General features: G+C 45.9%; 1 protein-coding gene across 1 annotated transcript in view; it reads left to right on the top strand.

Annotated features, from left to right (window-relative positions):
* LOC144480013 (glutamate receptor ionotropic, kainate 4-like) overlaps positions 1-26,463 on the top strand; it is a 289,723-nt gene that overhangs the window by 116,908 nt on the left and 146,352 nt on the right. The window contains exons 9-10 of the mRNA XM_078199163.1: positions 17,431-17,535; positions 21,728-21,835. Coding sequence (XP_078055289.1) covers positions 17,431-17,535; positions 21,728-21,835 — 213 coding nt within the window. The remainder of the gene's footprint in view (positions 1-17,430; positions 17,536-21,727; positions 21,836-26,463) is intronic.

Here is a 26,463-nt window from a genome sequence, read left to right as displayed (position 1 = left end):
CAATCTGCTGCACAAAAGTGTACAAGGAAGGTCACAGATGTGCTATCTACAATGTACATCAATTTGGACCAGGACCAGGCGAGCCAGGACACCAGGGTCATGGGCTTCGCCTGCTTAGCAGGCATGCCCCAGGTACAAGGTGTCATCAACTGCACCCACATGGTTCTACACTCCCCACAGTGGCATGACTGCCATTTGTGAACCGCAAGGGATCCCACTCCCTCAATGTCCAAATCGTCTGCAACCATGTGATGCGCATCATGCAAGTGTGTGCCCGTTTCCCAGGGAGTCTCCATGACAGTTACATATTGGGAAGTTTGCAGATCCCAACCATTTTTGAGGGAGAGTGGCAACTGGAGGGATGGCCCCTCGGGAATACGGGTACCTATTGAGATAATGGCTGATGACACCAATGCAGAGGCCACAAACACATGTTGAGACTTACAACAATGAGGCTCATGCAGATGGTTGAGCAGGAAATTATATTGGTTGGGGGTAGCCCTCCAATACAGCCCCCAAAGGATGTCCTGCATCATTGTGGTCTGCTGCGTTTTGCACAACCTGGCACTGCAGCAGGGAGAACAGCTGGATCTGGAGGAGATGGAGAAGCGTCATATCTCCTTGGATGAAAGGATGACAAGGAGGGCAGTGAAGGGCAATCTGTGGAGGAGGAGGTGGACCTCGGGAAAAGGCCAGGGCCCACATGCTTCATGGTTTGGTGATGACCAGGACGAAGGTGTGACGACCTTTCTCACCATGGGGTCTAACATCCTCTCTCTACTGTGGTCCCTGAGGGAGGTCAACATGACAGTGACGACATTAATGGGCAAGGAGTTGAAGCGGTTAGCTGGACGCTTTGCGAGAATGATGATTTGCAATGAGTTCAGAGCAATGCTCCTCTTATCCTCTGTGAAATATCTAATTCTGAGAGAGCTGAACCACCTTGCTACTGAACGGGGTGATCAAGAGGCCCTGAAATGCTGAATGATAAATCTCAGATGCTGCTGCCTCCTCTGTTTTTTTTAAAGTATATTTATTATTGTCACAAGTAGGCTTGCATTAACACTGCAGTGAAGTTACTGTGAAAATCCCCCAGTTACCACACTCCGGCGTCTGTTCAGGTACACTAAGGGAGAATTTAGCATGGCCAATGCACCCTAACCAGCAAGTCTTTCGGACTATAGGAGGAAACCGGAGCACCCAGAGGAAACTCACGCAGAGACGGTGAGAACATGCAGACTCCGCATAGACAGTGACCCAAGCCAGGAATCGAACTCAGATCCCTGGCACTGAGAGGCAGCAGTGCTAACCAGTGTGCCACCGTGCCGCCCGTGAGATCAGGAGTCTCGGAGATTTTCTCCACTGACTGACCAGGTGGGCAGACACTCTGCACATTTAGCATCCTCTTAACTAGAGAATACTGGCAGACATGGGAAGGGGGGTGGGTGGTGGAGCCTGGGCCAGGAGTTTTATTGCATTATCAGTGTGTGAAGTCATAGAGTCATAGAGGCTTACAGTATGGAAACTGGCACTTTGGCCCAACTTGTCCATGCTGCCCAGTTTTTACTACTAAGCTACTCCCAATCGCCCACATTTGGCACATATCTCTCCACCCCATTTTACCAATGTAATTGTCTAAATGCTTTTTACTACTGCCTCTGGCAGCTCATTCCAGACACTCACCACCCTCTGAGTGAAAAACATTGCCCCCTGGACCCTTTTGTATCTCTCCCCTTTCACCATAAAGCTTTGCCCTCTAGGTTTAGACTCCCCTACCTTTGGGGAGAGATTATGACTTTCTATGCCCCTCATTATTTTATAGATTTCTATAAGATCACCCCTCAGCCTCCTACGCACCAGGGAAAGATGTCCCAGTCTATCCAGCCTCTCCTTATAACTCAAACCATCAAGTCCCAGGAGTATCCTAGTAATCCTTTTCTGCACTCTTTCTAGTTTAATAATATCATTTCTATAATCGAGTGACCAGAACTGTACACAGTATTCCAAGCGTGGCCTTGCTAATGTCTTGTACAACTTCAACAAGATGTCCCAACTCCTGTATTCAATGTTCTGACCAATGAAACCAAGCATGCTGAATGCTTTCTTCACCACCCTGTCCACCTGTGACTCCACTTTCAAGGAGCTATGAACCTCTACCCCTCGACCTTTTTGTTCTGTAACTCTCCCCAATGTCCTACCATTAACTGAGTAAGTCCTGCCCTGGTTCAGTCTACCAAAATGCATCACCTCGCATTTATCTAAATTAAACTCCATTTGCCATTTATCAGTCCACTGGCCCAATTGATCAAGATCCCATTGCAATTCTAGAACACCTTCTTCATTGTCCACAATGACATCAATCTTGGTGTCATCTGCAAACTTACTAACCTTGCCTCCTAAGTTCTCATCCAAATCATTAATATAAATAACAAATAACAGTGGACCCAGCACCGATCCCTGAGGCATACCGCTGTTCACTAGCCTCCAGTTTGAAAAACAACCCTTTACAACCACCCTCTGGCTTCTGTCATCAAGCCAATTTTGTATCCAATTTTCTATCTCACCCCGGATCCTGTGAGATTTAACCTTGTGCAACAACCTATCATGCGGTACCTTGTCAAAGGCCTAGCTAAAATCCATGTAGACAACGTCGACTGCACTGCCCTCATCTACGTTCTTGGTTACCCCTTCAAAAAACTCAATCAGATTTATGAGACATGATTTTCCACTCACAAAGCCATGTTGACTGGCCCTAATCAGTCTTTACCTCTCTAAATGTCTGTAGATCCTGTCTCTCAAAATACCTTCTAACAACTTACCCACTACAGATGTTCGACTCACTGGTCTGTAGTACCTAGACTTTTCTCTGCAGCCCTTTTTAAACAAAGGCACAACATTTGCTATCCTCCAATCTTCAGGCACCTCACCTGTGGCTGTCGATGATTCAAATATCTCTGCTAGGGGACCTGCAATTTCCTCCCTTGCCTCCCACAATGTCCTGGGAGACATTTCATCAGGTCCCAGGGATTTATCTACCTTGATGTGCTTTAAGAATTCTAGCACCTCCTTCTCTGTAATATGTACACTCCTCAAAGCATCACTATTTATTTCCCCAAGTTCCCTAACATCCATGCCTTTCTCAACAGTAAATACTGATGAGAAATATTCATTTAGGATCTCACCCATCTCGTGTGGATCTGCACACAGATGACCTTGTTGATCCTTAAGAGGCCCTACTCTCTCCCTGGTTACTCTTTTGCCCTTTATGTATTTGTAGAAGTTCTTTGGATTCTCTGCCTGATCTGCCAAAACAATCTCGTGTTCCCTTTTTGCCCTCCTGATTTCTCTCTTGACTACTCCTACACCCCCTATATTCTTCAATGGATCCACTAGATCCCAGCTGCCTATGCATGTCATTTGCCTCCTTCTTCTTTTTGACCAGGGCCTCAATATCCCAAGTCACCCAGGGTTCCCGACTTCTATCTACCTCTAAGAGGAATGTGCTTACCTGGAAGCTTGGTTAACACATTTTTGAAAGCCTCCCACTTACCAGACGTTCCTTTGCCTTCACACAGACTTCCCCAATCAATTTTTGAAAATTCCTGTCCAATACCATCAAAATTGGCCTTGCCCCAATTTAGAATATTAACTTTTGAGCCAGACCTATCATTCTCCATAGCTATTTTAAAACTAATGGAATTATGGTCACTGGTCCCAAAGTCATCCCTCACGAACACTTCTATCATCTGCCCTTCCTTATTTCCCAAGAGGAGGTCAGGTTTTGCCCCCTCTCTAGTCGGGCCATCCACATACTGAATGAGAAATTCCTCCTGAGTACACTCAACAAGTTTCTCTCCATCCAACCCTAGAGTATAAAAGTTGGGGTCTGATGTTGCAGATGTATAGAATAGAGTATAAAAGTTGGGGTCTGATGTTGCAGATGTATAGAACGTTGGTTCGGCCGCATTTGGAATACTGCGTCCAGTTCTGGTCGCCACACTACCAGAAGGACGTGGAGGCTTTGGAGAGAGTACAGAGGAGGTTTACCAGGATGTTGCGTGGTATGGAGGGGCTCAGTTATGAGGAGAGATTGGGTAAACTGGGGTTGTTCTCCCTGGAAAGACGGAGGATGAGGGGAGACTTAATAGAGGTGTATACAATTATGAAAGGCATAGATAGGGTGAACGGTGGGAAGCTTTTCCCCAGGTCGGTGGTGACGTTCACGAGGGGTCATAGGTTCAAGGTGAAGGGGGGGGAGGTTTAACACAGATATCAGACGGACATATTTTACACAGAGGGTGGTGGGGGCCTGGAATGCGCTGCCAGGCAAGGTGGTGGAGGCGGACACACTGGGAACGTTTAAGACTTATCTAGATAGCCATATGAACGGAGTGGGAATGGAGGGATACAAAAGAATGGTCTAGTTTGGAGCAGGGAGCGGCACGGGCTTGGAGGGCCGAAGGGCCTGTTCCTGTGCTGTATTGTTCTTTGTTCTCTAATACTATGGCTGTCCCAGTCAATGTTGGGAAAGTTAAATCCCCTACTATTACCACTCTATTTTTCTTGCAGCTATCTGTAATCTCCTTACATAATTGCTCCTCAATTTCCTGCTGACTATTTGGGGTCCTATCAAAGTGATCTCTCCCTTCTTATTTTTCAGTTCTACCCATATAGACTCAGTGGGCGAACCCTGGGATATATCCCCTCTCAGTACGGCCGTGATGTTCTCGCTAATCAAAAACGCAACTCCCCCTCCTTTCTTACCTCCTGTTCCATCTTTCCTTTAGAATCTGTACCCTGGAACATTGAGCTGCCAGTCCTGTTCTTCCCTTAACTATGTTTCAGTAATTGCTATAATATCCCAGTCCCACGTACCCATCCATGCCCTGAGTTCATCTGCCTTGCCCGTCAGGTCTCTTGCATTGAAATAAATGCAGTTTAATCTAGACTTCCCTTGCTCTCTGCCCTGCTTTCTCCGACCATCTGTCCGGTTATGTTTTGTACACTCTTCCTGTGTTTTATTTCCCTTATGTAACCCCCTGCTGATCACTATATGGGGCTACTATTTAACTGTTCGATTTACAGGATCCTGAATTCCTAGCAGTTGATGGTGAGCTGGCTAAATTTCCTGTTTACCCATAAATGCCAGTACAGGCTTGCATGGAAAGGATTTGAGTATGTTTAGCGCGGTGCCTCCAAAAATGTTATTGAGATAAACCTTATAATGAGAAAAGGTTTGGGACAACAAGGTAAATGGAATAACAAAAAAATTTTAATAACAAATATAATTAGCAGATATAAACAAGTAAAGAATCCCAACTGAAGATTTTCCAATTAACCGTTTCAACCTGAGAAATGTTCAGAATATCACCAAGCACTTTGAATTTTAAACGTTGGGGCCCATCCGTTGGTACACATCTGAAGAAAACCACATTCTGTTACCGTTCCTGTCTGATAGTACTCACTTAACCTCGACACACACACCGTCCAGACGGGTCTACGAGAGGGGAGATGATGGAGCAAGCACACGAGGCAGAGGTGCCACGAGCTATCTGTGTAGTAACGCAGGTCCAGTGCGCTGAAGGCTGTCCTCCTCGGCAGTCATGAAAAACCAAGCAGTTCTACCTGAGAAAGATTCACTTCGAACTGAGTTTTTACTGCCTCCGAAAAGCTTCTCTCCAAAAACGTGGCTGTCCCTCTTCTGCACACTCCCTCCTCAGCTCTGCAGCTGCTTCACTTCCCGGCGCCTTTTTTCCTCCCGCCCCCAGAGCAATCCCATTGGCCCAGCCCACATCAGTCAACCAACAGCATCCTGTTCACAGCACCCGCCCGGCAAACAGGACACTGAAACCCACAAGGGACAAAGAACACTGGTAAACATCTTCCCCACAAATTTTCCTCAGTCCCTTACACTTAGCCTTACTGGACCCATTCACTGAGTTCTCCACAGTCTCTGTACCCTGTACCGTGGCACTTTTTGATATTTGACTTTGTTTTCTCTGCCTTTCGCTTTTCCCCTTACTACCTTTTCTTTCTGACCCCACTTCCCTCTGACTTCCTGGTCTCCTCTGTGGGATAGAGGGGCAGATGCAGTGAAGTCCTGAGGGGTCTCCAGAGGGCACGAGGATGGTCTGGGCTGGTTAACTGATTGACCTGTAAGGGAAGTGAGATGGCATTAGGACATCACAGGGGCAGACTGATGGGAGAAAGTTAACTCGTGAGGCTTGCACCATGGCTGGATGTGTTGAGGGTCCTCATTTTTGTCTCTTGCCCCATCTTGCCCTCTGCACAGGCACAGTAACTGCCAGTAGCCCAAGGACGCTTTCCTCAAAGGGCGTGAGGCATCTCAGTTCGAGAAAGACCCTGGCAGGCTATGCCTGCTAATGACAGTTGTGCTTGGGTTTGTCGTGCAATGAGACAGATGGGGAGAGTGTACTCTGGTGTCCTGCCAGGACAGGTGGTGATGAAGACTGACCTGCATGGGAGATGAGTGGGAGCGAGCGAGGATGTGAGGAGCAGATATTCTATTGGTGGGACCATGGGGATTGGGGGTGATCAAGTGACATGACAAATGTTGGGTCTCTGTGAGATAGCTGGGAAAGGGTTTACCATGGAGATGTGATGGGTGTGTTAAGGTGTGCAATGGGAGACATGAGGAGGCAGAATTTGAACAGAAAATGCTGGATAACTCAGCAGGTCTGACAGCATCTGTGGAAAGAGAATAGAGCTAATGTTTCGGGTCAGGGCTCTGACAAAGGGCCATCCAGACTCGAAACATTGGCTCTATTCTCTCTCCACAGATGCTGTCAGACCTGTTGAGATTTTTCAGCATTTTCTGCTTTTGTTTCAGGTTCCAGAATCCGCAGTATTTTGCTTTTATATTAGGAAACAGAATTACCCTGACTGCATGAAAAAGGTGTGGGGGGAGGGGATGGGGGGCATTTTATTGAAGATACGGTGAGTTTTTAGCGGGATTCTCCCCAACTTTCCCTCCAGAACTGACATGAGAAAATTTCACTCCCCCCCAAAGTATTAATAGGTTCAGTGGAGCAAAGATCTGAATTCAGCTCATCCTCTACAGAAACACAGCTGACTCTTCAAAAACAAACTTCAAGGCCTCATATGGTGCATCTGTCAATTGGAATGATGGACCACCCTCTAGGATCTGCAATGGCAGACGTTTCTGTAAATAGTCTGTGACTCACAAAAGCATCCAAGTGAGACAGAAGGATTCTAGGATGAGGATAAATCAACCATGGATAACCATGGAAGTTAAGGATAGTTTTAAACTGAAAGAAAAAACATACAGTGTGACAAAGATTAGTGTAAGCCAGAGGACTGGGAAAGTTTTAAAAACCAACAAAAGATGTCCAAGAAAAATAAAGTGGAAGAAGATAAATTACGAGAGTAAACTTGCAAGTAATATAAAAATTGACAGCAAGAGCTTCTTTAAATATATAAAAAGGAAGTGAGAGGCCAGAGTGAACATAGGCCCCTTAGAGAATGAGACTGGGGAAATAATAATGGGGAAATGGCAGAGGAGTTAAACAAATATTTTGTGTCAGTCTTCACGGTGGAAGACATTAATAACATAACAAAAATGCTAAATCAAGGGCAGAAGTGGGGTGGAGATAAATACAAGAACTATCAGTAGAGAAAAAATACGAGGGAAACTAATGGGGCTAAAAGCAGATTAATCCCTTGGACCTGATGGATTGCATCCCAGGATATTAAAGGAAGTAGCTACAGAGATAGTGGATGCAATTGGTAGTAATCTGTCAAGAATACTTAAATTTTGGAAATGTACCAGAGGATTGGAAAGCTGCCAATGTAACACCTTAATTTTAATAAAGGAGGGAGGCAAAAGACAAGAACTATAGGCCAGTCAGTTTAACTTCTGCCATTGAGAAAATGTTAGAAATCGTTATAAAGGATGTAATAGCAGAGCATTTAGGAATCATAATATAGTCAAGCAGAATGAACAAGGATTCAGGAAGGGGAAATCATGCCTGACAAATTTATTTGTATTCTTTGAGGTGGTAATGAACAGGATAGATAAAGGGTACCAGTAATATGCTTGGATTTCCAAAAAGCATTCGAAAAGGTACCACACAAAAGACTACGAAATAAAATAAGAAACCAAAAGAGAAAGCCCCGAAAAATCTCAGCTGGTCTGGCAGCATCTGTAATGAGAGAAAAGAACTGACATTCCGAGTCCAGATGACCCTTTGTCAAAGCTGTAAGCTTGCCTGGCACCCTGGCACTGCCCACCAGGCACCAGGCTGTGCCAAGGAGGTCCAGCCTGAAGAGGTGGGGCCTTCTGGGGGGCAGGCCGATCAGTGGTGGGGGGAGCGGGATCTGCTGCCATTCTGCATTGCAGTCTGTGGGAAGAGGGAGGGGGTACTAGTCCAGGCAGGGGTATCATGGGGGTCAATCTGTCCAGATGGTGGGGGGGGGAATACACGGGGGTTGATTTGTTCAGGCAAGAGTGGGGTTTGCGGGGGTTCATCTGTCCAGGTGGGGGGGTCGCAATAGGCCGTGGGCACCTGTGGTAACTGGGGGTGGTGCCATGTTTAGGCCATGGAGGCGGCTGACACCAGAGACTGAGCGACAGGTCTCTCTGCTACTCAGAGCCGTGAAACCTGCGCATGTGCAATGGCGCTCTCTGCTGCCCTCAGCCAGCTTTTTGGCGATTTAAGGCCCACACCCTCCTCCTACAGGTGAGAAATGGATTTTATGGGGTTTTGTGCTCTAAGTGCATAAGATTGCAGATTTGGACTCGCCCAAAAAACTGATAAGAAACTCTCCTGTTTTCACGCTCATTCTGGACTTAGACGTTTTTCATAAGATTACCCCCACTGCGCATCCAGTTTCCCTTTTCTCTAGAGTCTAGCACATGACCATCAATGCTTGTGATATATCATCATCCACATCACTCAAAGAACAAACAAAGAATAAAGAACAGTACAGCACAGGAACAGGCCCGTAGGCACTCCAAGCCTGCGCCTATCACGTTTACCTATCTAAACCAACCGCTTATATCCCTCTATTCCCCGTTTGTTCATATGCCTATCAAGATAAGTCTTAAATGCTGCTAACATATGTGCCTCAACCACCTCACTTGGCAGTGCATTCCAGGCTCCCACCACCCTCTGTGTAAAAAACATCCCCCGCACATCTCCAATAAACCTTTGCCCCCTTATCTTGAACTTGTGCCCCCTTGTAATTGTCATTTCTGCCCTGGGAAAAAGCTTCCAACTGTTCACCCTATCTATACCCCTCATAATTTCATAAACTTGTATCAGGTCGCCCCTCAGGCTCTGTCTTTCCAGGGAGAACAATCCCAGTTTATTCAATCTCCCCTCATAGCTAATACCCTAATAGCAGGCTAATACCAGGCAACATCCTGGTAAACCTTTTCTGCACTCTCTCAAAGTCTCCACGTCCTTCTGGTAGTGTGGTGAGCAGAATTGGACACAATATTCCAAATGTGGCCTAACCAACGTTTTACATAACTAACATAATTTGCCAACTTTTATACTCTATGCGCCGCCGATGAAGGCAAGCGTGCCATTTGCTTTCTTCACCACCTTTTCCACTGTGCTGCCACTTATAAGGATCTGTGGGCCTGTACTCCCAGATCTCTCTGTGTGTCTCTGCTCCTGATTGTTCTGCCATTTATTTTATAGCTCCCACTTGAATTGGATCTACCAAAATGCATCACCTCGCATTTGTTCTGATTAAATTCCATCTGCCATTTCTCTGCCCAGTTTTCCAGCCTATCTATATCCTGCTGTATTCTCTGACAATCCTCCTCACTATCCGCAACTCCACCAATCTTAACATCTGCAAACTTGCTAATCAGACCAGCTATGTTTTATTCCAAATCATTTATATATATTACAAACTGCGGAGGTCCCAGCACTAGTAACAGACCTCCATTCAGAAAAACACCCTTCCACCGCTACCCTCTGTCTTCAATAGCCAAGCCAGTTCTGAATCCATCTAGCTAGTTCACCACTGATCCCATGAGATTTAATCTTTTGCACCAGCCTGCCATGAGGGACCTTGACAAATGCCTTATTAAAGATACTCATTAACATCTCCATCCATCTATTCACTATTGTGCAGGTGCTGCTGGATATGGGGGACAGAAATGTGTGTACCATTTGTATACATGAATGAGAAAATTTGTACATGAGAATATACTAACTTGACATGGCTGCTATAAATATCTTCGGAATGATCAATCTCCTTCAATTAGCTAATGGTTATCTTCTATATTTAAAATACCATTTAGCCAGCTATTGACACAGTAACATGGAATTATATTGGGTCTACAGCACAGAGACAGATCATTCAGTCCAAACAGTCAATGCCAATGTTTATACTCCACAAGAACTCCATTCACTCCTCTTTATCTCATCGCATCAACATATCATTTTATTCCTTTTTCCTCATGTGCTTATCTCACTTCCCCTTAAATGCAGCTACAATATTTACTCCATGATCTTACCACAGTGAGGCAATGGTGTCACGGCAATGTCACTGGACTAGTAATCCAGAAACCTAGGGAAAAGCTCTGGAGACCCAGGGTTCAAATCCTGCCACAGATAGTGGAATTTAAATTCAATAAACTCAACCGATTCTCTAATATTAAGGAATCTTGCCATCCTTACCTGGTCTAGACTGGCCTACACATGACTCCATACTCCAGACCCTCAGCACTGTGGTTGACTCTGAAATGGCCTAGCAAGCAACTCAGTTATATTCAGCCGCAACAAATAGAACAAAAAGAAATGAAATGGAACAGATCATCTGGTATCGACCCAGGCATCACAAACGACAATGGCAAACCCAGTCCTGTTGACCCTGCAAAGTCCTCCTTACCAACATCTGGGAGCTGGAGAGCTGTCTCACAAACTAACAAAAATAGCCTAACATAGTCATACTAACAAAATCATACCTTACAAATAATGTCCCAGACGCCACCATCGCCATTCTTTGGTATGTCCGATCCGACCGACAGGACAGACCCTGCAGATGTGGTGACACAATGGTAAGCAGTCGGGATGGAGTTGCCCTGGGAGACCTCAACATTGACCCTGGACCCCTGTCTCACCAGGTCAAACATGGGCAAGGAAACCTCTTGCTAATTACCACGTACCGTTTCCTCCCTCAGCTGATGAATCATTACTCCTCCACATTGAACATCATTGGAGGAAGCATGAGGGTGTCAAGGGCACAGAATGTACTCTGGGTGGGGACTTCAATGTCCATCACCAAGAGTGGCTCAGCATTACACTAAAGGACATCGCTGCTCGACTGGGACTGCAGCAGGTGGTGAGGAAACCAACAAGAGGGAAAAACATACTTGACCTCATCCTCATCAACCTGCCTGCTGCAGGTGCATCTGTCCATAATAGTTTCTGTGGGAGTGAGCACTGTACACTCCTTGCGGAGAGAAAGTCCATTTTCACATTGAGGAAACCCTCCATCGTGTTGTGTGGCATTATCACAGCGCTAAATGGAATAGATTTCGAACAGATCGAGCAACTCAAAACTGGGCATCCCTGTGGGCCATCAACAGCAGCGGAACTGTACTCCAGCACAATCTGTAACCTCATGGCCCGGCAAATTCCACACTCTACCATTGCCACCAAGCCAGGGATCAATCCTGATTCAATGTAGAGTGCAGGACGCCGTGTCAGGAACAACACCAGGCATACCTAAAAATGAAGTATCAACCTGGTGAAGCTACCAAACAGGACTACTTGCATCTCAAACAGCATAAGCAGCAAGTAATAGGCAGAGCTAAGCAATCCCATGACCAACGGATCAGATCTAAGCTCTGCAGTCCTCCCATGAATGGTGGTGGACACTTATACAACTCACTGGAGGAGGAAGCTCCACAAATATCCCCACCCTCAATGATAGAGGAGCCCAGCACATCAGTGCAAAAGATAAGGCTGAAGCATTCGCAACAATCTTCAGTCAGAAGTGCCAAGTGGAAGATCCATCTTGGCCTCCTCCAGAGGTCCCCAGTATCACAGATGTCAGTCTTCAGCCAATTTGATTCACTCCACGTGATATCAAAACATAGTTGAAAGCACCGGGTACTGCAAAGGCAATGGGCCCTGATAATATTTCAGCAATAGTACTGAAGACTTGTGCTACAAAACTTGCCACGCCACTAGCCAAGCAGTTCCAGTACAGCTACAACACTAGCATTAACCTGATAATGTGGAAAATTGCCTAGGCATGTCTGTACAGAAGAAACAAGACAAATCCAACCTGGCCAGTTACTGCCCCATCAGTCTACCCTCAATCATCAGTAAAGTGATGAAATGGGTCATCAACAGGCACTTACTCAGCAATAACCTGCTCACGAATGGTCACTTTGGGTTCTGCCAGGATAACTCAGCTCCTGACCTCATTGCAGCATTGGTTCGAATATGGGCAAAAGATATGAGTTTCAGAGGTGAGGTGAGAGTGGCTGCCCTTGACATCAAGGCACGTTTTACTGGGTAAGGCATCAAGGACCCTAGGGAAACTGGAGTCAATGGGAATGAGGGGAAAAATCCTCTGCTGGTTGGAGTCATATCTGGGACAAAGTAAGATGGTTGTGGTGGTTGGAGGTCATCATCTCAGCTCCAGGATATCACGGCAGGAGTTTCTCAGGGTAGTGTCCTAGGCCCAAACATCTTTGCTGCTTCATCAATGACATTCCTTCCACCATGAGCTCAGAAGTGAGGATGTTCACTGATAATTGCCCAATGTACAGCACTATTCACTGAAGCAGTCCATGTCCAAATGCAGCAAGACCTGGACAATATCCAGTTTTGGGCTGACAAGTGGCAAGTAACATTCGCACCACACAAGTGCCAGGCAATGACCACCTCCAAGAAGAGAGGATCTAACCATCACCCCTTGACATTCAATGGCATTACCATCACTGAATCCCCCACTATAAACTTCCTGGGGCTTACCATTGATCAGAAACAGACCTGGATCAGCCATATAAATACTGGGGCTACCAGAGCAGGTTAAAGGCTAGGAATCTTGCAATGAGTAACTCGCCTCCTGATTCCCCAAAGTCTGTCCAGCATTTACAAGGCACAAGTTGGGAGTGTAATGGAATATTTTCCACTTCCCTGAATGGGTGCAGCTCCAACAATACTCAAGAAGCTTGGCATCATCCATGACAAAGCAATCCGCTTGATAGCTATCTCTTTCCCAAACATTTCATCTCTTCACCACTGATGAACAATTGCAGCCATGTGTACTATCTACATGATGCACTTTAGAAACTCACCAAGGTTTTTTAGGCAGCACATCTCAAACTCACGACCACTATCATCGAGAAGGACAAGATTCAGGTCTCTCGCCATCCTGACTGATATTGCCATTCCTTTACTGTCGCTGTGTCAAAATCCTGGAATTCCCTCCCTAGCAGCACTGTGGGTTTACCTGCACCTCAGGGACTGCAGCTGTTCAAGAAGGCAGCTCACCACCACCTTCTGAGGGGCAATTAGGGATGGGCAATAAATGAGGGCATTGTAGCGTGAGGTTTCACAAAGAGGAAGCATTGAATCACAATGGTGATTTGTTAAGGGATAAACTATATACAAACAAGCTCAGTACAGATACCCTGAGGTGCAGGTAAACCCACAGTGCTGCTAGGGAGGGAATTCCAGGATTTTGACACAGCAACAGTAAAGGAATGGCAATATCAGAATGGCGAGAGACCTGAATCTTGTCCTTCTAGATGATAGTGGTCGTGAGTTTGAGATGTGCTGCCTAAAAAACCTTGGTGAGTTTCTAAAGTGCATCATGTAGATAGTACACATGGCTGCAATTGTTCATTATCGGCTTCTGGACTCACACTGAGTGTTCCCTCCCCTAACGCTGACCCTGACCCTAACCCTGACTCTAACCCTAACCCTAACCCTGACTCGACCAGGACCCGTGCCCTAACACCCAATATGCAATTGTTCACACATTTCCTCCTGATAGGCCCCTGGAGGGTCATGTGGCTCATGAACACCCACCCTTAAAGGGGCCATGCTACCACAGATGGCCTAGCCAGCGATACCTACATTCCATAAATTAATTTTTAAAAACTCTCTGGATTAAGATGTTTCTCCTGAGTTCCTTAGAATCATTGAATTGTTACAACAAAGACAAAGGCTATGTGGCCCATCATATTTGTGCCAGTTTTTTGAAGGAGCTATCCAATAATTTCCATTCTCCAACTCTTTCCTCATTGCATGCAATTTTATTTCCCATCAAATATTTATCCAATTCCCTTTTAAAAATTACTACTGCTCTGTTCCCACCACTCATTCAGCCAGGGTAAAGGCTGCACATATGTGCTGCCTAAAGGGAAAATGAAGATAGCTTCAGGAGCATCAGAAAGGACTAAGAGCAGATTAATTGTCACCTGGCAACTAGTAGGCACCAGCTGGGGATCCAGTGGACATACTCTTCGTACTTTTGCTCTCGTGGGCTCTTCAGCAGAATACCACTTCTTTGTGTGTGCAGAGAAGAGCTGCACAAAACACTTGGGAGGCAATCTTACCGGCTCACCGCGTTGCTCGATTGGCATGGCGAGCTGGTAAGATTGGGCGAGAGGCAAAAAACTGGGTTAGCGCCTGGTTTCTCACCTCTTGGGATATTACCGGCCCTGTATTGCCGGCGAAGGCAGCTTCAGGCTGATTTAAATATTCATTTGTTAATTTAAATGTAATTAGTGAGTCAAGGACACAATTGCCCAGACTCGCTTGTCCTTACCTACTCACTGATCAAGGTCCTCACTGACAAGGATCATGTATGGTTCCCACCAACAGGGACCTGATGTGATGGCCTCAGCAGTGGGACTAGTGGCCATTGAGGCCCCCTGGGTGGTTGGGGATAGGCTCATTCAGCACTTAGAATTTTTTTGGTAAGACCCCGCCGCCGCCGCCAACCATCTTCCCCACTTGGACATTGTCTTCAACACATCTATATTGATAATTAATGGCCACACTGAAATCAACACCGGTACAATAGCTCCCAGTCCTGTCCAACATCCCACCTCCTGGTGTGAGCTGGAAGGAATAAACATTGAAAGAGTTTGACCACATTGAAGTCGACCCAGAACAGAGAATGCATGAAGGTCTTCAGAACCTATGGAATATGTGACTCAAATCTGGAGTTCTGCAAATGCTCTGAGCGATGTTGGTTTTGACAAAAAAGCCAAATGGTGCAACCTCTGGACTGACACCAATATCACCACTGAAGATTTAGTGAGTGATTCAACCACATTGGGCCTCCAGGTTTCACAATCCCTCAAAACAGCGATCTATATTCAATAGAAACCACACTCTCAATGGAAGGACATCACAGCTCCTCGAAAAATGGTATTTCAAGGAATGTTCAGCTTGTGACTGGTCACCTGGAGGGTGGTGGAGGTGGGATGCCTCATATTGTTTAAAAAGTACCTGGATGAGTACTTGGCATGTCATAACATTCAAAGCTATGGGCCAAGTGCTGGCAAGTGGGATTCGGTGGGGCAGGTCAGGGCATTTCATATGTCGGTGCAGATTTGATGGGCTGAAGGGCCTCTTCTGCACTGTAGTATTCTGTGATTCTGTGATCTGGATCAGACTATTCAACACGTTGTGAATGAATGTAATCTACAAAGATTTGCAGCAGGATTCAGTGCAATCCATTTAACGAGGCATGGTGACCTGGCTGTCCAACTTGTAAAGCTGCAAAATGTCATATGCAAGAAGAAGGTTGTGCATTCTAGGTCACAACAACTCATTGTGCAAAAGATTCTGGTATAAGAACATAAGAACATAAGAAATAGGAGCAGGAGTAGGCCATCTAGCCCCTCGAGCCTGCTCCGCCATTCAATAAGATCATGGCTGATCTGACGTGGATCAGTACCACTTACCCGCCTGATCCCCATAACCCTTAATTCCCTTACCGATCAGGAATCCATCCATCCGCGCTTTAAACATATTCAGCGAGGTAGCCTCCACCACCTCAGTGGGCAGAGAATTCCAGAGATTCACCACCCTCTGGGAGAAGAAGTTCCTCCTCAACTCTGTCTTAAACCGACCCCCTTTATTTTGAGGCTGTGTCCTCTAGTTTTAACTTCCTTACTAAGTGGAAAGAATCTCTCCGCCTCCACCCTATCCAGCCCCCGCATTATCTTATAAGTCTCCATAAGATCCCCCCTCATCCTTCTAAACTCCAACGAGTACAAACCCAATCTCCTCAGCCTCTCCTCATAATCCAAACCCCTCATCTCCGGTATCAACCTGGTGAACCTTCTCTGCACTCCCTCCAATGCCAATATATCCTTCCTCATATAAGGGGACCAATACTGCACACAGTATTCCAGCTGCGGCCTCACCAATGCCCCGTACAGGTGCATCAAGACATCCCTGCTTTTATATTCTATCCCCCTCGCGATATAGGCCAACATCCCATTTGCCTTCTTGATCACCTGTTGTACCTGCAGACTGGGCTTTTGCGTCTCATGCACAAGGACCCCCAGGTCCCTTTGCACGGTAGCATGTTTTAATTTGTTTCCATTGAGATAGTAATCCCATTTGTTATTATTTCCTCCAAAGTGTATAACCTCGCATTTATCAACGTTATACTCCATTTGCCATATCCTCGCCCACTCACTCAGCCTGTCCAAATCACTCTGCAGATCTTCTCCGTCCTCCACACGATTCACTTTTCCACTTATCTTTGTGTCGTCTGCAAACTTCGTTACCCTACACTCCGTCCCCTCCTCCAGATCATCTATATAAATGGTAAATAGTTGCGGCCCGAGTACCGATCCCTGCGGCACGCCACTAGTTACCTTCCTCCAACCGGAAAAACACCCTTATAAATCATCCTTATAAATTTGTGTGCATTTTATCCAGTGCTTCTGGAACATAAGAAGATAGGAGCAGGCTAGTGAGTATTGAGCCAGTTCTGTCATTCAGTGGGGTGGTTAATCTGTAAGCAAACTCCATAAACCATCTTTACCCTTATCCCTTAATACCTTTGGTTAACAAAAAGATATCAATCTCGGATTTAAAGTTATATTTTATCCTTCATTCTGATGGATAAGCATTTATAATCCAGTCCAATAATGTGGTGGGAGTGAGCTTTCTGGCCAAAAAAAGGGAAGTTGTTGGAACACAGTTTAAAGCTGAGGCTTACCTGAGAGGAAGGAGCTATATATGCACAACATTTCTGTGATTTTGTGTAAAACTGGGAGATCTGTATCACAGTTGGGAAATGTGGAGATTAAATGTATGTAAATGAAGTGGATTACTGCACATAAACAGACACTGAAATCATGTTCTTAAGTTTTCGAAAGTGAAGATAGTTGAGAATGAATCTGTGTTAATGACCAATTTTCTGTGTTCCTGGGTCCAGGTGGAATTAGATGGCCTGACCGGTCATGTTGAATTCACCAGCAAAGGTCAGAGAACTAATTACATTTTGAAGATTATGCAACGTAGCAGAGAAGGGCTGAAACAGGTAATCTGAGAATTTTCACTCCTGCAGCATTTTTGTAATTTTTTGGAATGTTGTGGACTTTGGAAAATAATTTGGGGAATCTAAGGTTAAAGTTAAGTTCAAGTTAAAGTTTGTTTATTAGTCGCAAGTAATGCTTACATTAACACTGCAATGAAGTTACTATGCAATTCCCCTAGTTGCCACACTCCGGCGCCTGTTCGGGTCAATGCACCCTAACCAGCACCTCTTTCAGACTGTGGGAGGAAACGGGAGCACCCGGAGGAAACCCACGCAGAGAATGTGCAAACTTCACACAGACAGTGACCCAAGCCAGGAATTGAACCCGGGTCCCTGGCACTGTGAAGCAGCAGTGCTAACCAATGTGCTACCGGTCGCGCCAAGGTGAAGCTGTAAAAGCCCGCTGACGAACTGGGGACAATTCTCCCAGTCTGCTGTGCTGCTCTAGCAGCTCAACACACCAGGAGACATCAACGGAGACCGTTTAGCGGGATCCCTGCAGGGCGCCACAGCCTCCGCGCATCTCCCAACCCAAGATTTTCAGAGTAATCAGCTGATTTCAATATGCTAATCCACTTTTCAATGTCATTAGCGGGCCCGGGACTGAAGTCTCTGGGCCAGCTAGTGTCTCCTCCCTCGCTAGGAATGGTTCACTCCAACGGCGTTTACAACTGCTCCCCCACTAACGGCGAATAGGCGGCCTGGCGCCGCTGGAGGGAAGAGAGGCCATTGAGGCCCCCCTAGGTGGTCGGGGGTAAGGGGGATGCCCCCAAGGGGCACCTTGGCACTGCCGACTGGGCATTGGGCAGTGCCAGGGGGTGGGGCTGAGGGGCGGGGTCTATTGGGGAGCGATTGGTGGGGGTGGGGGGGTCCTGCTGCCACTCTGCATTCGAGATAGGTGGCAGAGGGAGGGAGGACGGCAATCAGGGCTGGGCACCCGGGGGAGGGGGGGAGGGGTGGGGGTCAGGACTGCTAGGGTGTGGGGTCAGGACTCTTGGTTGCGGAGGGGGGAATTGGGAGCTCGAGGCTGGCCCAGGAATGGGGACATAGGGTTTGGCCCAGGGATGTCTGGGAAGCCAGCAATCGGGGTGGGGCGGTTGGCAAGGGCTGTGATGGGGGTGTTGAGTGGCTGGCCAGTGATCGGGAGGTCGGCAGTGCAGTCACTGATCATGCGCTGATCTCCGCTCTGATTAATCGGCGCACGCGCCGTCGCCCGCTCAGTGCTATGCTCATAGAATCATAGAATTCCTACAGTGCAGAAGGAGGCCATTCGGCCCATCGAATCTGCACTGACCACAATCCCACCCAGGCCCTATTCCCGTAACCCCACATTTTTATGCTGCTAATCCTTCTGGCACTAGGGTCAATTTAGCATGGCCAATGCACCTAACCCACACAGCTTTGGGCTGCTGCCGGCTTCTCGGGTGGGAATAGGCCCTGCCCACTGATTTTGAGAGGGAATCCCGCGAGAACACTCTGATGCACAGAGTGTGGCAGATTAAATCAGAAAATCCTACAATAATAATCGGTGGGAGTTACTCCCATTTTCACCCGAATTGGGAACTTAGAATTTTTTGGGATAACCCCTTAATTGCATTTTAATCTTATTGATCCCGATCTACTGATTCACCCCACCATGCCCATTTGAATACTGGAAGCAGCACAACTCCGGGAATAGGAGCATGGGATGAGATTAGTTTAATACCAGGAATTTGAAGATTGTTGCTGCAAGTGACATCCCACAGAGAGATAATGCAATTCTGTTGCCTACTGCGATACCACGCATTCTGCATTATGTTCCTTCAGTCAAAGACACTTTCCACAGAAGTGTTTGCCCTGGATCATACTGGCATCCAAGTGCTTCCACAACTTGTTGTCCCAACACATTGCCTGTGTTTCCATTTTAGTTAAATGTAAATTAATTATCTTTCTTAATTAATTTAGAATTAATAAACTTCACCACTCTCAATAAACAATAAATTGCTTGTAAACTTTCCTAAAACTAGTGAAATATTACAATTATTTTTTTAAAATACATGGGTTTGGAAGGATAAATGAGCAAACTACTCACCAACCAACCACTTGCCTGTTTCCCCGTGACAATTTTATATTAGAGGTCAGCTCACAAACTCAGCTAGCTGGTTTTGAATTCTCAGACTGCTCCCTCTCATAGTTATAGACATTTACAACATAGAAGAAGGCCATTTAGCCTATCATATCCATTGTGGTCAACAAAGATCAGATGGCACTAACTCCATTTTCCAGCATTTGGTCCATAGCCCTAGAGGTTTTGGCAGTGCAAGTGAGTATCTAAATACTCCTTAAATGTTACGAGAGTTTTTTGACTCAACCACTGTTTCAGGCAGTGAGTTCCAGAACCCCACCACCCTCTGAGTGAAAAAGTTTCTCTTCAACTCCCCTCTTAGTCTTCTACCTCTTACCTTACATCTATGCCCCTTGGTTATTGACCCCTCTACTATTGGAAAAAGTGCAATCTTATCCACCCTATCCATGCCCCTCATAATCTTGTACGCCTCTATCAGGTCCCTCTCAATCTTCACTGATCCAAGGAATGTAACCCCAGTCTATATCTCTCCTCATAGCTTAGACTCTCCAGTTCAGGCAACATAACATCCTCCCTATAATGTGGTGACCAGTACTCTAGTTGTGGCCTAACCAGCATTTTATACAGTTCCAACATGACTTCACTGTTCTTGTATTCTATGCCTCAGCTAATGAAGGCAAATATCCACCTTATCTACCTGCCCTGCCACCTTCAGGGATCTGTGGACATGCACTCCCAGATCCCTGGGAAGTACTGAATATCACAGGGACAGGGTACAGAGGAAATTTACCAAGATGCTGCCTGAGCTTGAGGATCTGAGCTATGAGGAAAGATTGGATAGGCTGAGAACCCCCAGAGAAGGTTGAAAGGGGACCTGCTAGAGGTGTATGAGATTACAAGGGGCATAGATAGGGTGCATAGGAAAGCGCTTGTTCCATTAGTAGAGGGGTCAATTACCAGGGGGCATCTATTTAAGGTAAGGGATAGGAGGTTTAGAGGGGATTTGAGGAAAACTCAGTCCTCGATGCAATAACAAGTGGAAATAGCTTCTATATATCTACCCTAACTGTTACCCTTTATAGCTTAAAACTTCAGTCTCATAACTGCTTAATTTTTAAAATGTCATGATATAATCGCTCCTCATAACTTAACCCTTGGAGCGCCAGTGGCATGTAAGGTTATATTTACCCCTTGCGGGCAGGATTTACTGCGCAACCTGCCACATTTTTTGCAGAGGTGGTTAGCCAATGGTGGGAATTTTTTGGTCCAGCCATTGTTAATGGGGTTTCCCATTGAATGCACCTGTGAAACCCATGGCAGGACTCCGCCATTGGCAGGACCAGAAGTTCCCACAGACGTGGAGGGCTGGAAAGTTCCAGCCTTCATCTCTGAAGAATTGAAACAAACAAAATTTTACTATCATAGAATACTTCACTTTTCAGTTACCAACATTTGGTTTATTTCACTGAATGTGTTGTTATAAATAATTCTAATTGCATCATAATGTAAAGAATTATGTCGTTGACATTCTGAAGTAAAAGAATTGGGAGCAATTTATTAGATTCGGATTAGTTTAGAGAATTGAAATATTGTGAGAATTTGCTTCTTGTAGCATTTTCCAGGGAGGTGATGGTCGAGTGGTTTTATCGCTAGACAATTAATCCAGAAACTCAGCTAAAGTTCTGAGGATCTATGTTCTAATTCCACCATGGCAGATGATGGAATTTCAATTCAATAAAATTTATCTGGAATTAAGGATCTACCGATAACCATGAAACCATTGTCGATTGCTGGAAAAACCCATATGGTTCACTAATGTCCTTTAGGGAAGGAAATCTGCCGTCCTTTCCTGGTCTGGCCTACAAGTGACTCCAGAGCCACAGCAATGTGGGTGACTCTCAACTATCCTCCAAGGTCAACTAGGGATGGGCAATAAATGCTGGCCAGCCAGCGATCCCCATGTCCTACAAATGAATAATAAAAAAGAAAGGCTTGGTTAGAAGATGGATGCTTATGATAATGAAATTGAAGCCACATTAAAACCAAGTGAGAATAAATAATGACAAGTGTATGGTTTTATTCCTTTTCCCTCATTCAGCAACAGTTTTAAGTTTTGGCTTCCTTTCATAGGTTGGGATCTGGCACTCAGAGAATGGGCTAGTGATGGACAGAAGATTTTATTTTTTAAATGCTTCAGAGAGTTTGTTCAATAAGACTCTTATAGTGACAACAATCTTGGTAAGCAATAGCCATAAACTTCACTTTTATTGTGTCTGTAATCTGCATACCAGAAGCAGACAATGAAATGTAGAGGTTAAGCTGATACACATCTCCACTCATCGGACTATCTCCAGTTTCATGGTGTTATTTAATCATGATTCAAGTAGCCATATTCAAGTCAAGGTGAGAAGGTTCCGACTAGTCGCAAGATATCTCAGGTATCACTTAACTATAGTGACAACTCCATATCATTCTTGTGTTACAACAGAATTAACTGGCTATAACAATTAATTCTGATCTTTGTAATGCCACAAAAACAAACGCCATAGAACATATGGGTCAGGAAATTGGTTTTGGATCAGTTCTGTTGGATATCTCCTTATTCTTGGAAGCATTCAATTTTGCAATGGAGTTGGGACCACTATTAGAAATGTCTGTCAGACTTTGATGCACTTTAGAATAGTTTCTGTTACGAATTTCCCAGTTTGATAGTACATTCAAACTATAGATGGGCTACAGGACAGACTGCTGCTCGAGAGAAAAGCCATAATTGTAAAGTAAGATTGAGATACTTGGTTATTCTCACTGGTGCTCAGAAGGATTTAATGAATGTTTTTGAAATTATAGTGTTTTGATTGAGTGAAATATGGGACAGCGATGAAATAATACATCTAATTAGAACTGTCACTATGAATGAGGAGAAAAATTCAAATTCTTGATGTTGAGAGCAGGCAGTACCTTTTCACAAAGGCAGCATCTCTTCAGTGAGAAATGTATAAATAATTAAAGCAGAGGAGAGTACAGAACTAGAGTAAGGTACAGGATTATATGCAGAGTGCAGAGCAGGTGGATTAGTTTATAGCAAAGAGGTTCTACAGATCTGGTGGGCCAGTGGTCTCCACCTGCATTGCAAACTTTCACAATTCCCTGATTGAGCTCCAATCATGTTTCTCTCCTATCTGATCAGAAAATGCTGAAGGGTCCCCTTATGTTTTTGAAAGGATTTATGACTTGCAGCATTTTAATTTCTTGTTCCCTGTCATTGCTAGACTTATTTATGCCCACAGCTTGCCCATGTTCATTACGCTGCCCATGTTATGTAGTAACATTGAATCCAGTTACTTAGCATGATTTTTTGCCCACGGTTTTAATTGCAAAGTATTCTCTTTGCCTACCAGTGGCGGAACATGTTTGTCGTATCCCAGGTGAATATATTCACCCTCTGATAGATCAGTTCATAGATTCATTGACATTTATATTACAAAGGAAGCCATTCAGCCCAATGTGCCTTTGCTAGTCAACGGAGATCTGATCCCATTTTCCAGCACTTAGCCCATAGCTCTTCCATATGCCTTCTATTTGCCAGGGCTCATTTCCACACATTATGTCCAGAATCTCCCCCTCCCTTGTTGGGCTTTCCATGGACTGGCTAAAAATATTCTCCTGGATGAATTTTGCTCCCTCCTGACCTTGCACACTAGAACTCTCCCAGTTCATTTGTGGGTATTTAAAATCCCCAACAATAATTGCCTTATTCCTACACATTTCTGAAATGTGGGGGGCGATTCTCCCAAAAGTCCTGAATTGGTGAGAAAACTGTTCCAGATCACGACTGTTTTGTCAGTTCAGCTTCTCACTCGAATCTCCCCACTCTTCCCAATCGTGAATCTCATTCAAAACTCCGGGGGGGTGGGGGGGGGGAGGGGGTGCGCTATTCGCGCCAGAGTTTGACAGTTCTGGAACTCTGTGCATGCGCAGTGGCCCTGATCTGGCAGTCTCGCCGTTTGCTGGCTAGCTCAATCGCCAGCCACCCCCCCCCCCACGGCCCGATCGCAGCCCCCACAACAATTCCTAAGCCAGCCCTGACCCCCTCCCCCATCCCGGATGGCCCCGATGTCCAGTCCACCCCCCCACCCCCAGCAGTGGTAATACCCCCAACCCCCTCATCCCGGCAGACCCTCCCTGCCCTCTCCCCCCCTCCACCGACCTCCCCGGGGTCAGAACCCCCCTGGGGTCAGACACTTCCCGGGAGGCAGGCCCCCCCGCAGATCACCACCCCCCTAGCAAGCCCCAATCGCTGCCCTACCTCCATCCCAGACCGATCCCAATGCAGAGTGGCAGCAGGACCCCCCCACCTATCACCCCTAGGCCCCACCCACAATAGACCCCACCCCCTTGGCACTGCCTGATGCCCGATGGGCAGTGCCGAGGTGCCCCCTGGGCACGGGCACTTTGCCCCATGGGCAGTGCCAGGGGCGCAGACTGACACTGCCGGGATGCCCATGTCCAGGGGGCACCACCCCCCTTCCACCTGATCCCCTGGGGGGCCCCGATTGCCCCCCTTCATTCCAGCACGGTCTCCCGCCAGTTCCCTGAACGTGAGGAGCTACTCTAAACCCCGCTGGAATGAAGTACTCCTGACGGGGTGGAAGTTTCAATTGGGACCGGCAAGTTCCCGATAATGACATTTAAAATATATTTAAAATACTTTTTTAAAAATTCAAATGATTGATCTGGCTCCCGCTGGTTTCCAGCGTGCTCTGGTCTCCGACTGTTCTCCGGCTCTGGGAGATGCGTATGTGTTCCCAGCACATGTGCAAATCCTGGAACAAGGCCGGCGACGCGCATCTTCCACCCCGACCCGCCAGAAAAGTTGTGGGTCGGGATGGGAGAATCACCCCTGTGATTACATATTTGATCCTCTCCCTGACTTTATGAGGGCATGTTTGCCACTTTTGTGTTTTTTATTTCTATTCCTAAAGCCTCATTTGAGGACCCATCCAGATATCATCCCTCCTTACTGATATAATTCATTCCTTTATCAAAATTGTGACCCCCCACCGCCGACTCTTTTATCAACCTCTCTATCTCGTTTGAATACTCCATAACCAGGAATGTTGAGCTGCCAATCCTTCCTTCTTTCAGCCAAGTCTCATTCATCGCGATATCGGACTCCTAAATGCTTTGCTGTGCCCTCAGCTCATCTGTCTTATTCCTCAGGCTTCTTGTATTAAAGTATATTCCATTTAGTCTTGTTAGTCTCACTTCTTTGTTATCTATCCTATGTTTCCTCTGCCTTTCAGACTCACTGACTGGCATTTTAACTTCTAATTATATCTCCGCTTCTCTCCCCTCTAAATTAATTGTCAGGATTCCACCCCCCCTGCCAATCTGGTTTAAATCTACCCCAACTGCACTAGAAATGCTCCCGGCGATAATGTTGGTCCCATTCCTGTTTAGATGTAATGTGTCCAACTAGTACAGTTCCCACCTCCCCCAGAAATTGTTCCAGTGCTCCAGGAATCTAAAGCTCTCCCTCCTGCACCATCTCTCCAGCCATGGGAGGGGGAGGGAGTTGAGTGGAACTCAAGAAGCCTCAAGCAACCCCAAGGAGTCTGGCTCTAGTTGCAGCGGGCCCAATAAGGCCTCAGGCGAGCCAGGAAAGGCCTTTTGCAGTGAGGTTGCGAAGACCCTTTTTGCTGCGGGCCCAGTGAGGACACAGTGCCTTGGTGTTTGGAACGGGCATGGAGAGGCTGGAAGTGAGGGTGTGGGGCAGGGGCTGTGTAGGGGCAGTGTGTGTATGTGTCTGGAGTTGGGGTAGTGTGTGCATGTGTGGGTGGAGGGCAGTATGTGTGTGTGTGTGCGGCGGGGGGGGGGGGGAGTGTGTGGTGGTGGTTAGGTGGCGCTGTGATGAGTGTGGGGTAATGGATGTGTGGGCATGTGTGTGTGTGTGTGGGGGGGGCAGTGTGTTTGTATGGATACGACTGTGTGCCTTACTCCCAGACTCAGGACACAGACACATACACACACACACACACTCCTAAATTACATTGGGAAGTCAGACTACACCCCAACAATTTTTCTATTTTTGACATAAATATGAGCAAAGGATACCTCTTTCCAAGAATGATTCCACTGACAAAGTAGGGATTTTTTATAGTGAAACAAACTTTATTGAATAACACAGTTTGAATATAACTCTAACAAATGAAGCAGCTTACCTATTAATATTTGAACAATGTTTAAAATTAAAAGGAAGCAACTTTACTTTTATTTGATAACTGTTTAAGTTCCAAACAAGCAACATTTAGACATAAATGCCACTTTAAATACAATTAGCAACCATAAACATACTTGCTATAAATTATGTTCACAGTCTTGAAGCTTTCAGAGAGATTTTGTGGAAAGACAGAGATTTCTCAGGAACTGCCTGCAACATGTCTCTGACTTCTGCAGAGATACACTCCAAACTTGCAAAAATAAACCCTTTCTCTGCACAGACCCAGTTCGTTACATCATTACATGACCCTGTCAATCAACCTCCCATGGGATCTTTTGATATCAGCGAAAGCCCATCTGCTCTCTGAAGGTAACAAATTCCCAGCTTAACTTGCTTTTATACACTGGAGTTAAATCCTTTCCAAATACACCAGTTGCCTGCAGAAAATAACTGAAATTTTAAATATTCCCCTTAAACAAGAAAACACTTTATATATGTGTGTGTGTGTACTTATATTAATTGCATGTGTATCAGCACAATACACACGCACTCACAAGCCTGACCCTCTCACCTGGTCATTTTTTAAATTAAAGATTCCTTTTTGACCTAAGAAATTAATGCTCTGACACTCAGTCAAGGACAGGGG

This window comes from Mustelus asterias, chromosome 27 (assembly GCF_964213995.1).
Source record: "Mustelus asterias chromosome 27, sMusAst1.hap1.1, whole genome shotgun sequence".
Lineage (NCBI taxonomy): Eukaryota > Metazoa > Chordata > Chondrichthyes > Carcharhiniformes > Triakidae > Mustelus > Mustelus asterias.
This window is presented reverse-complemented; position numbering and strand designations above follow the sequence as displayed.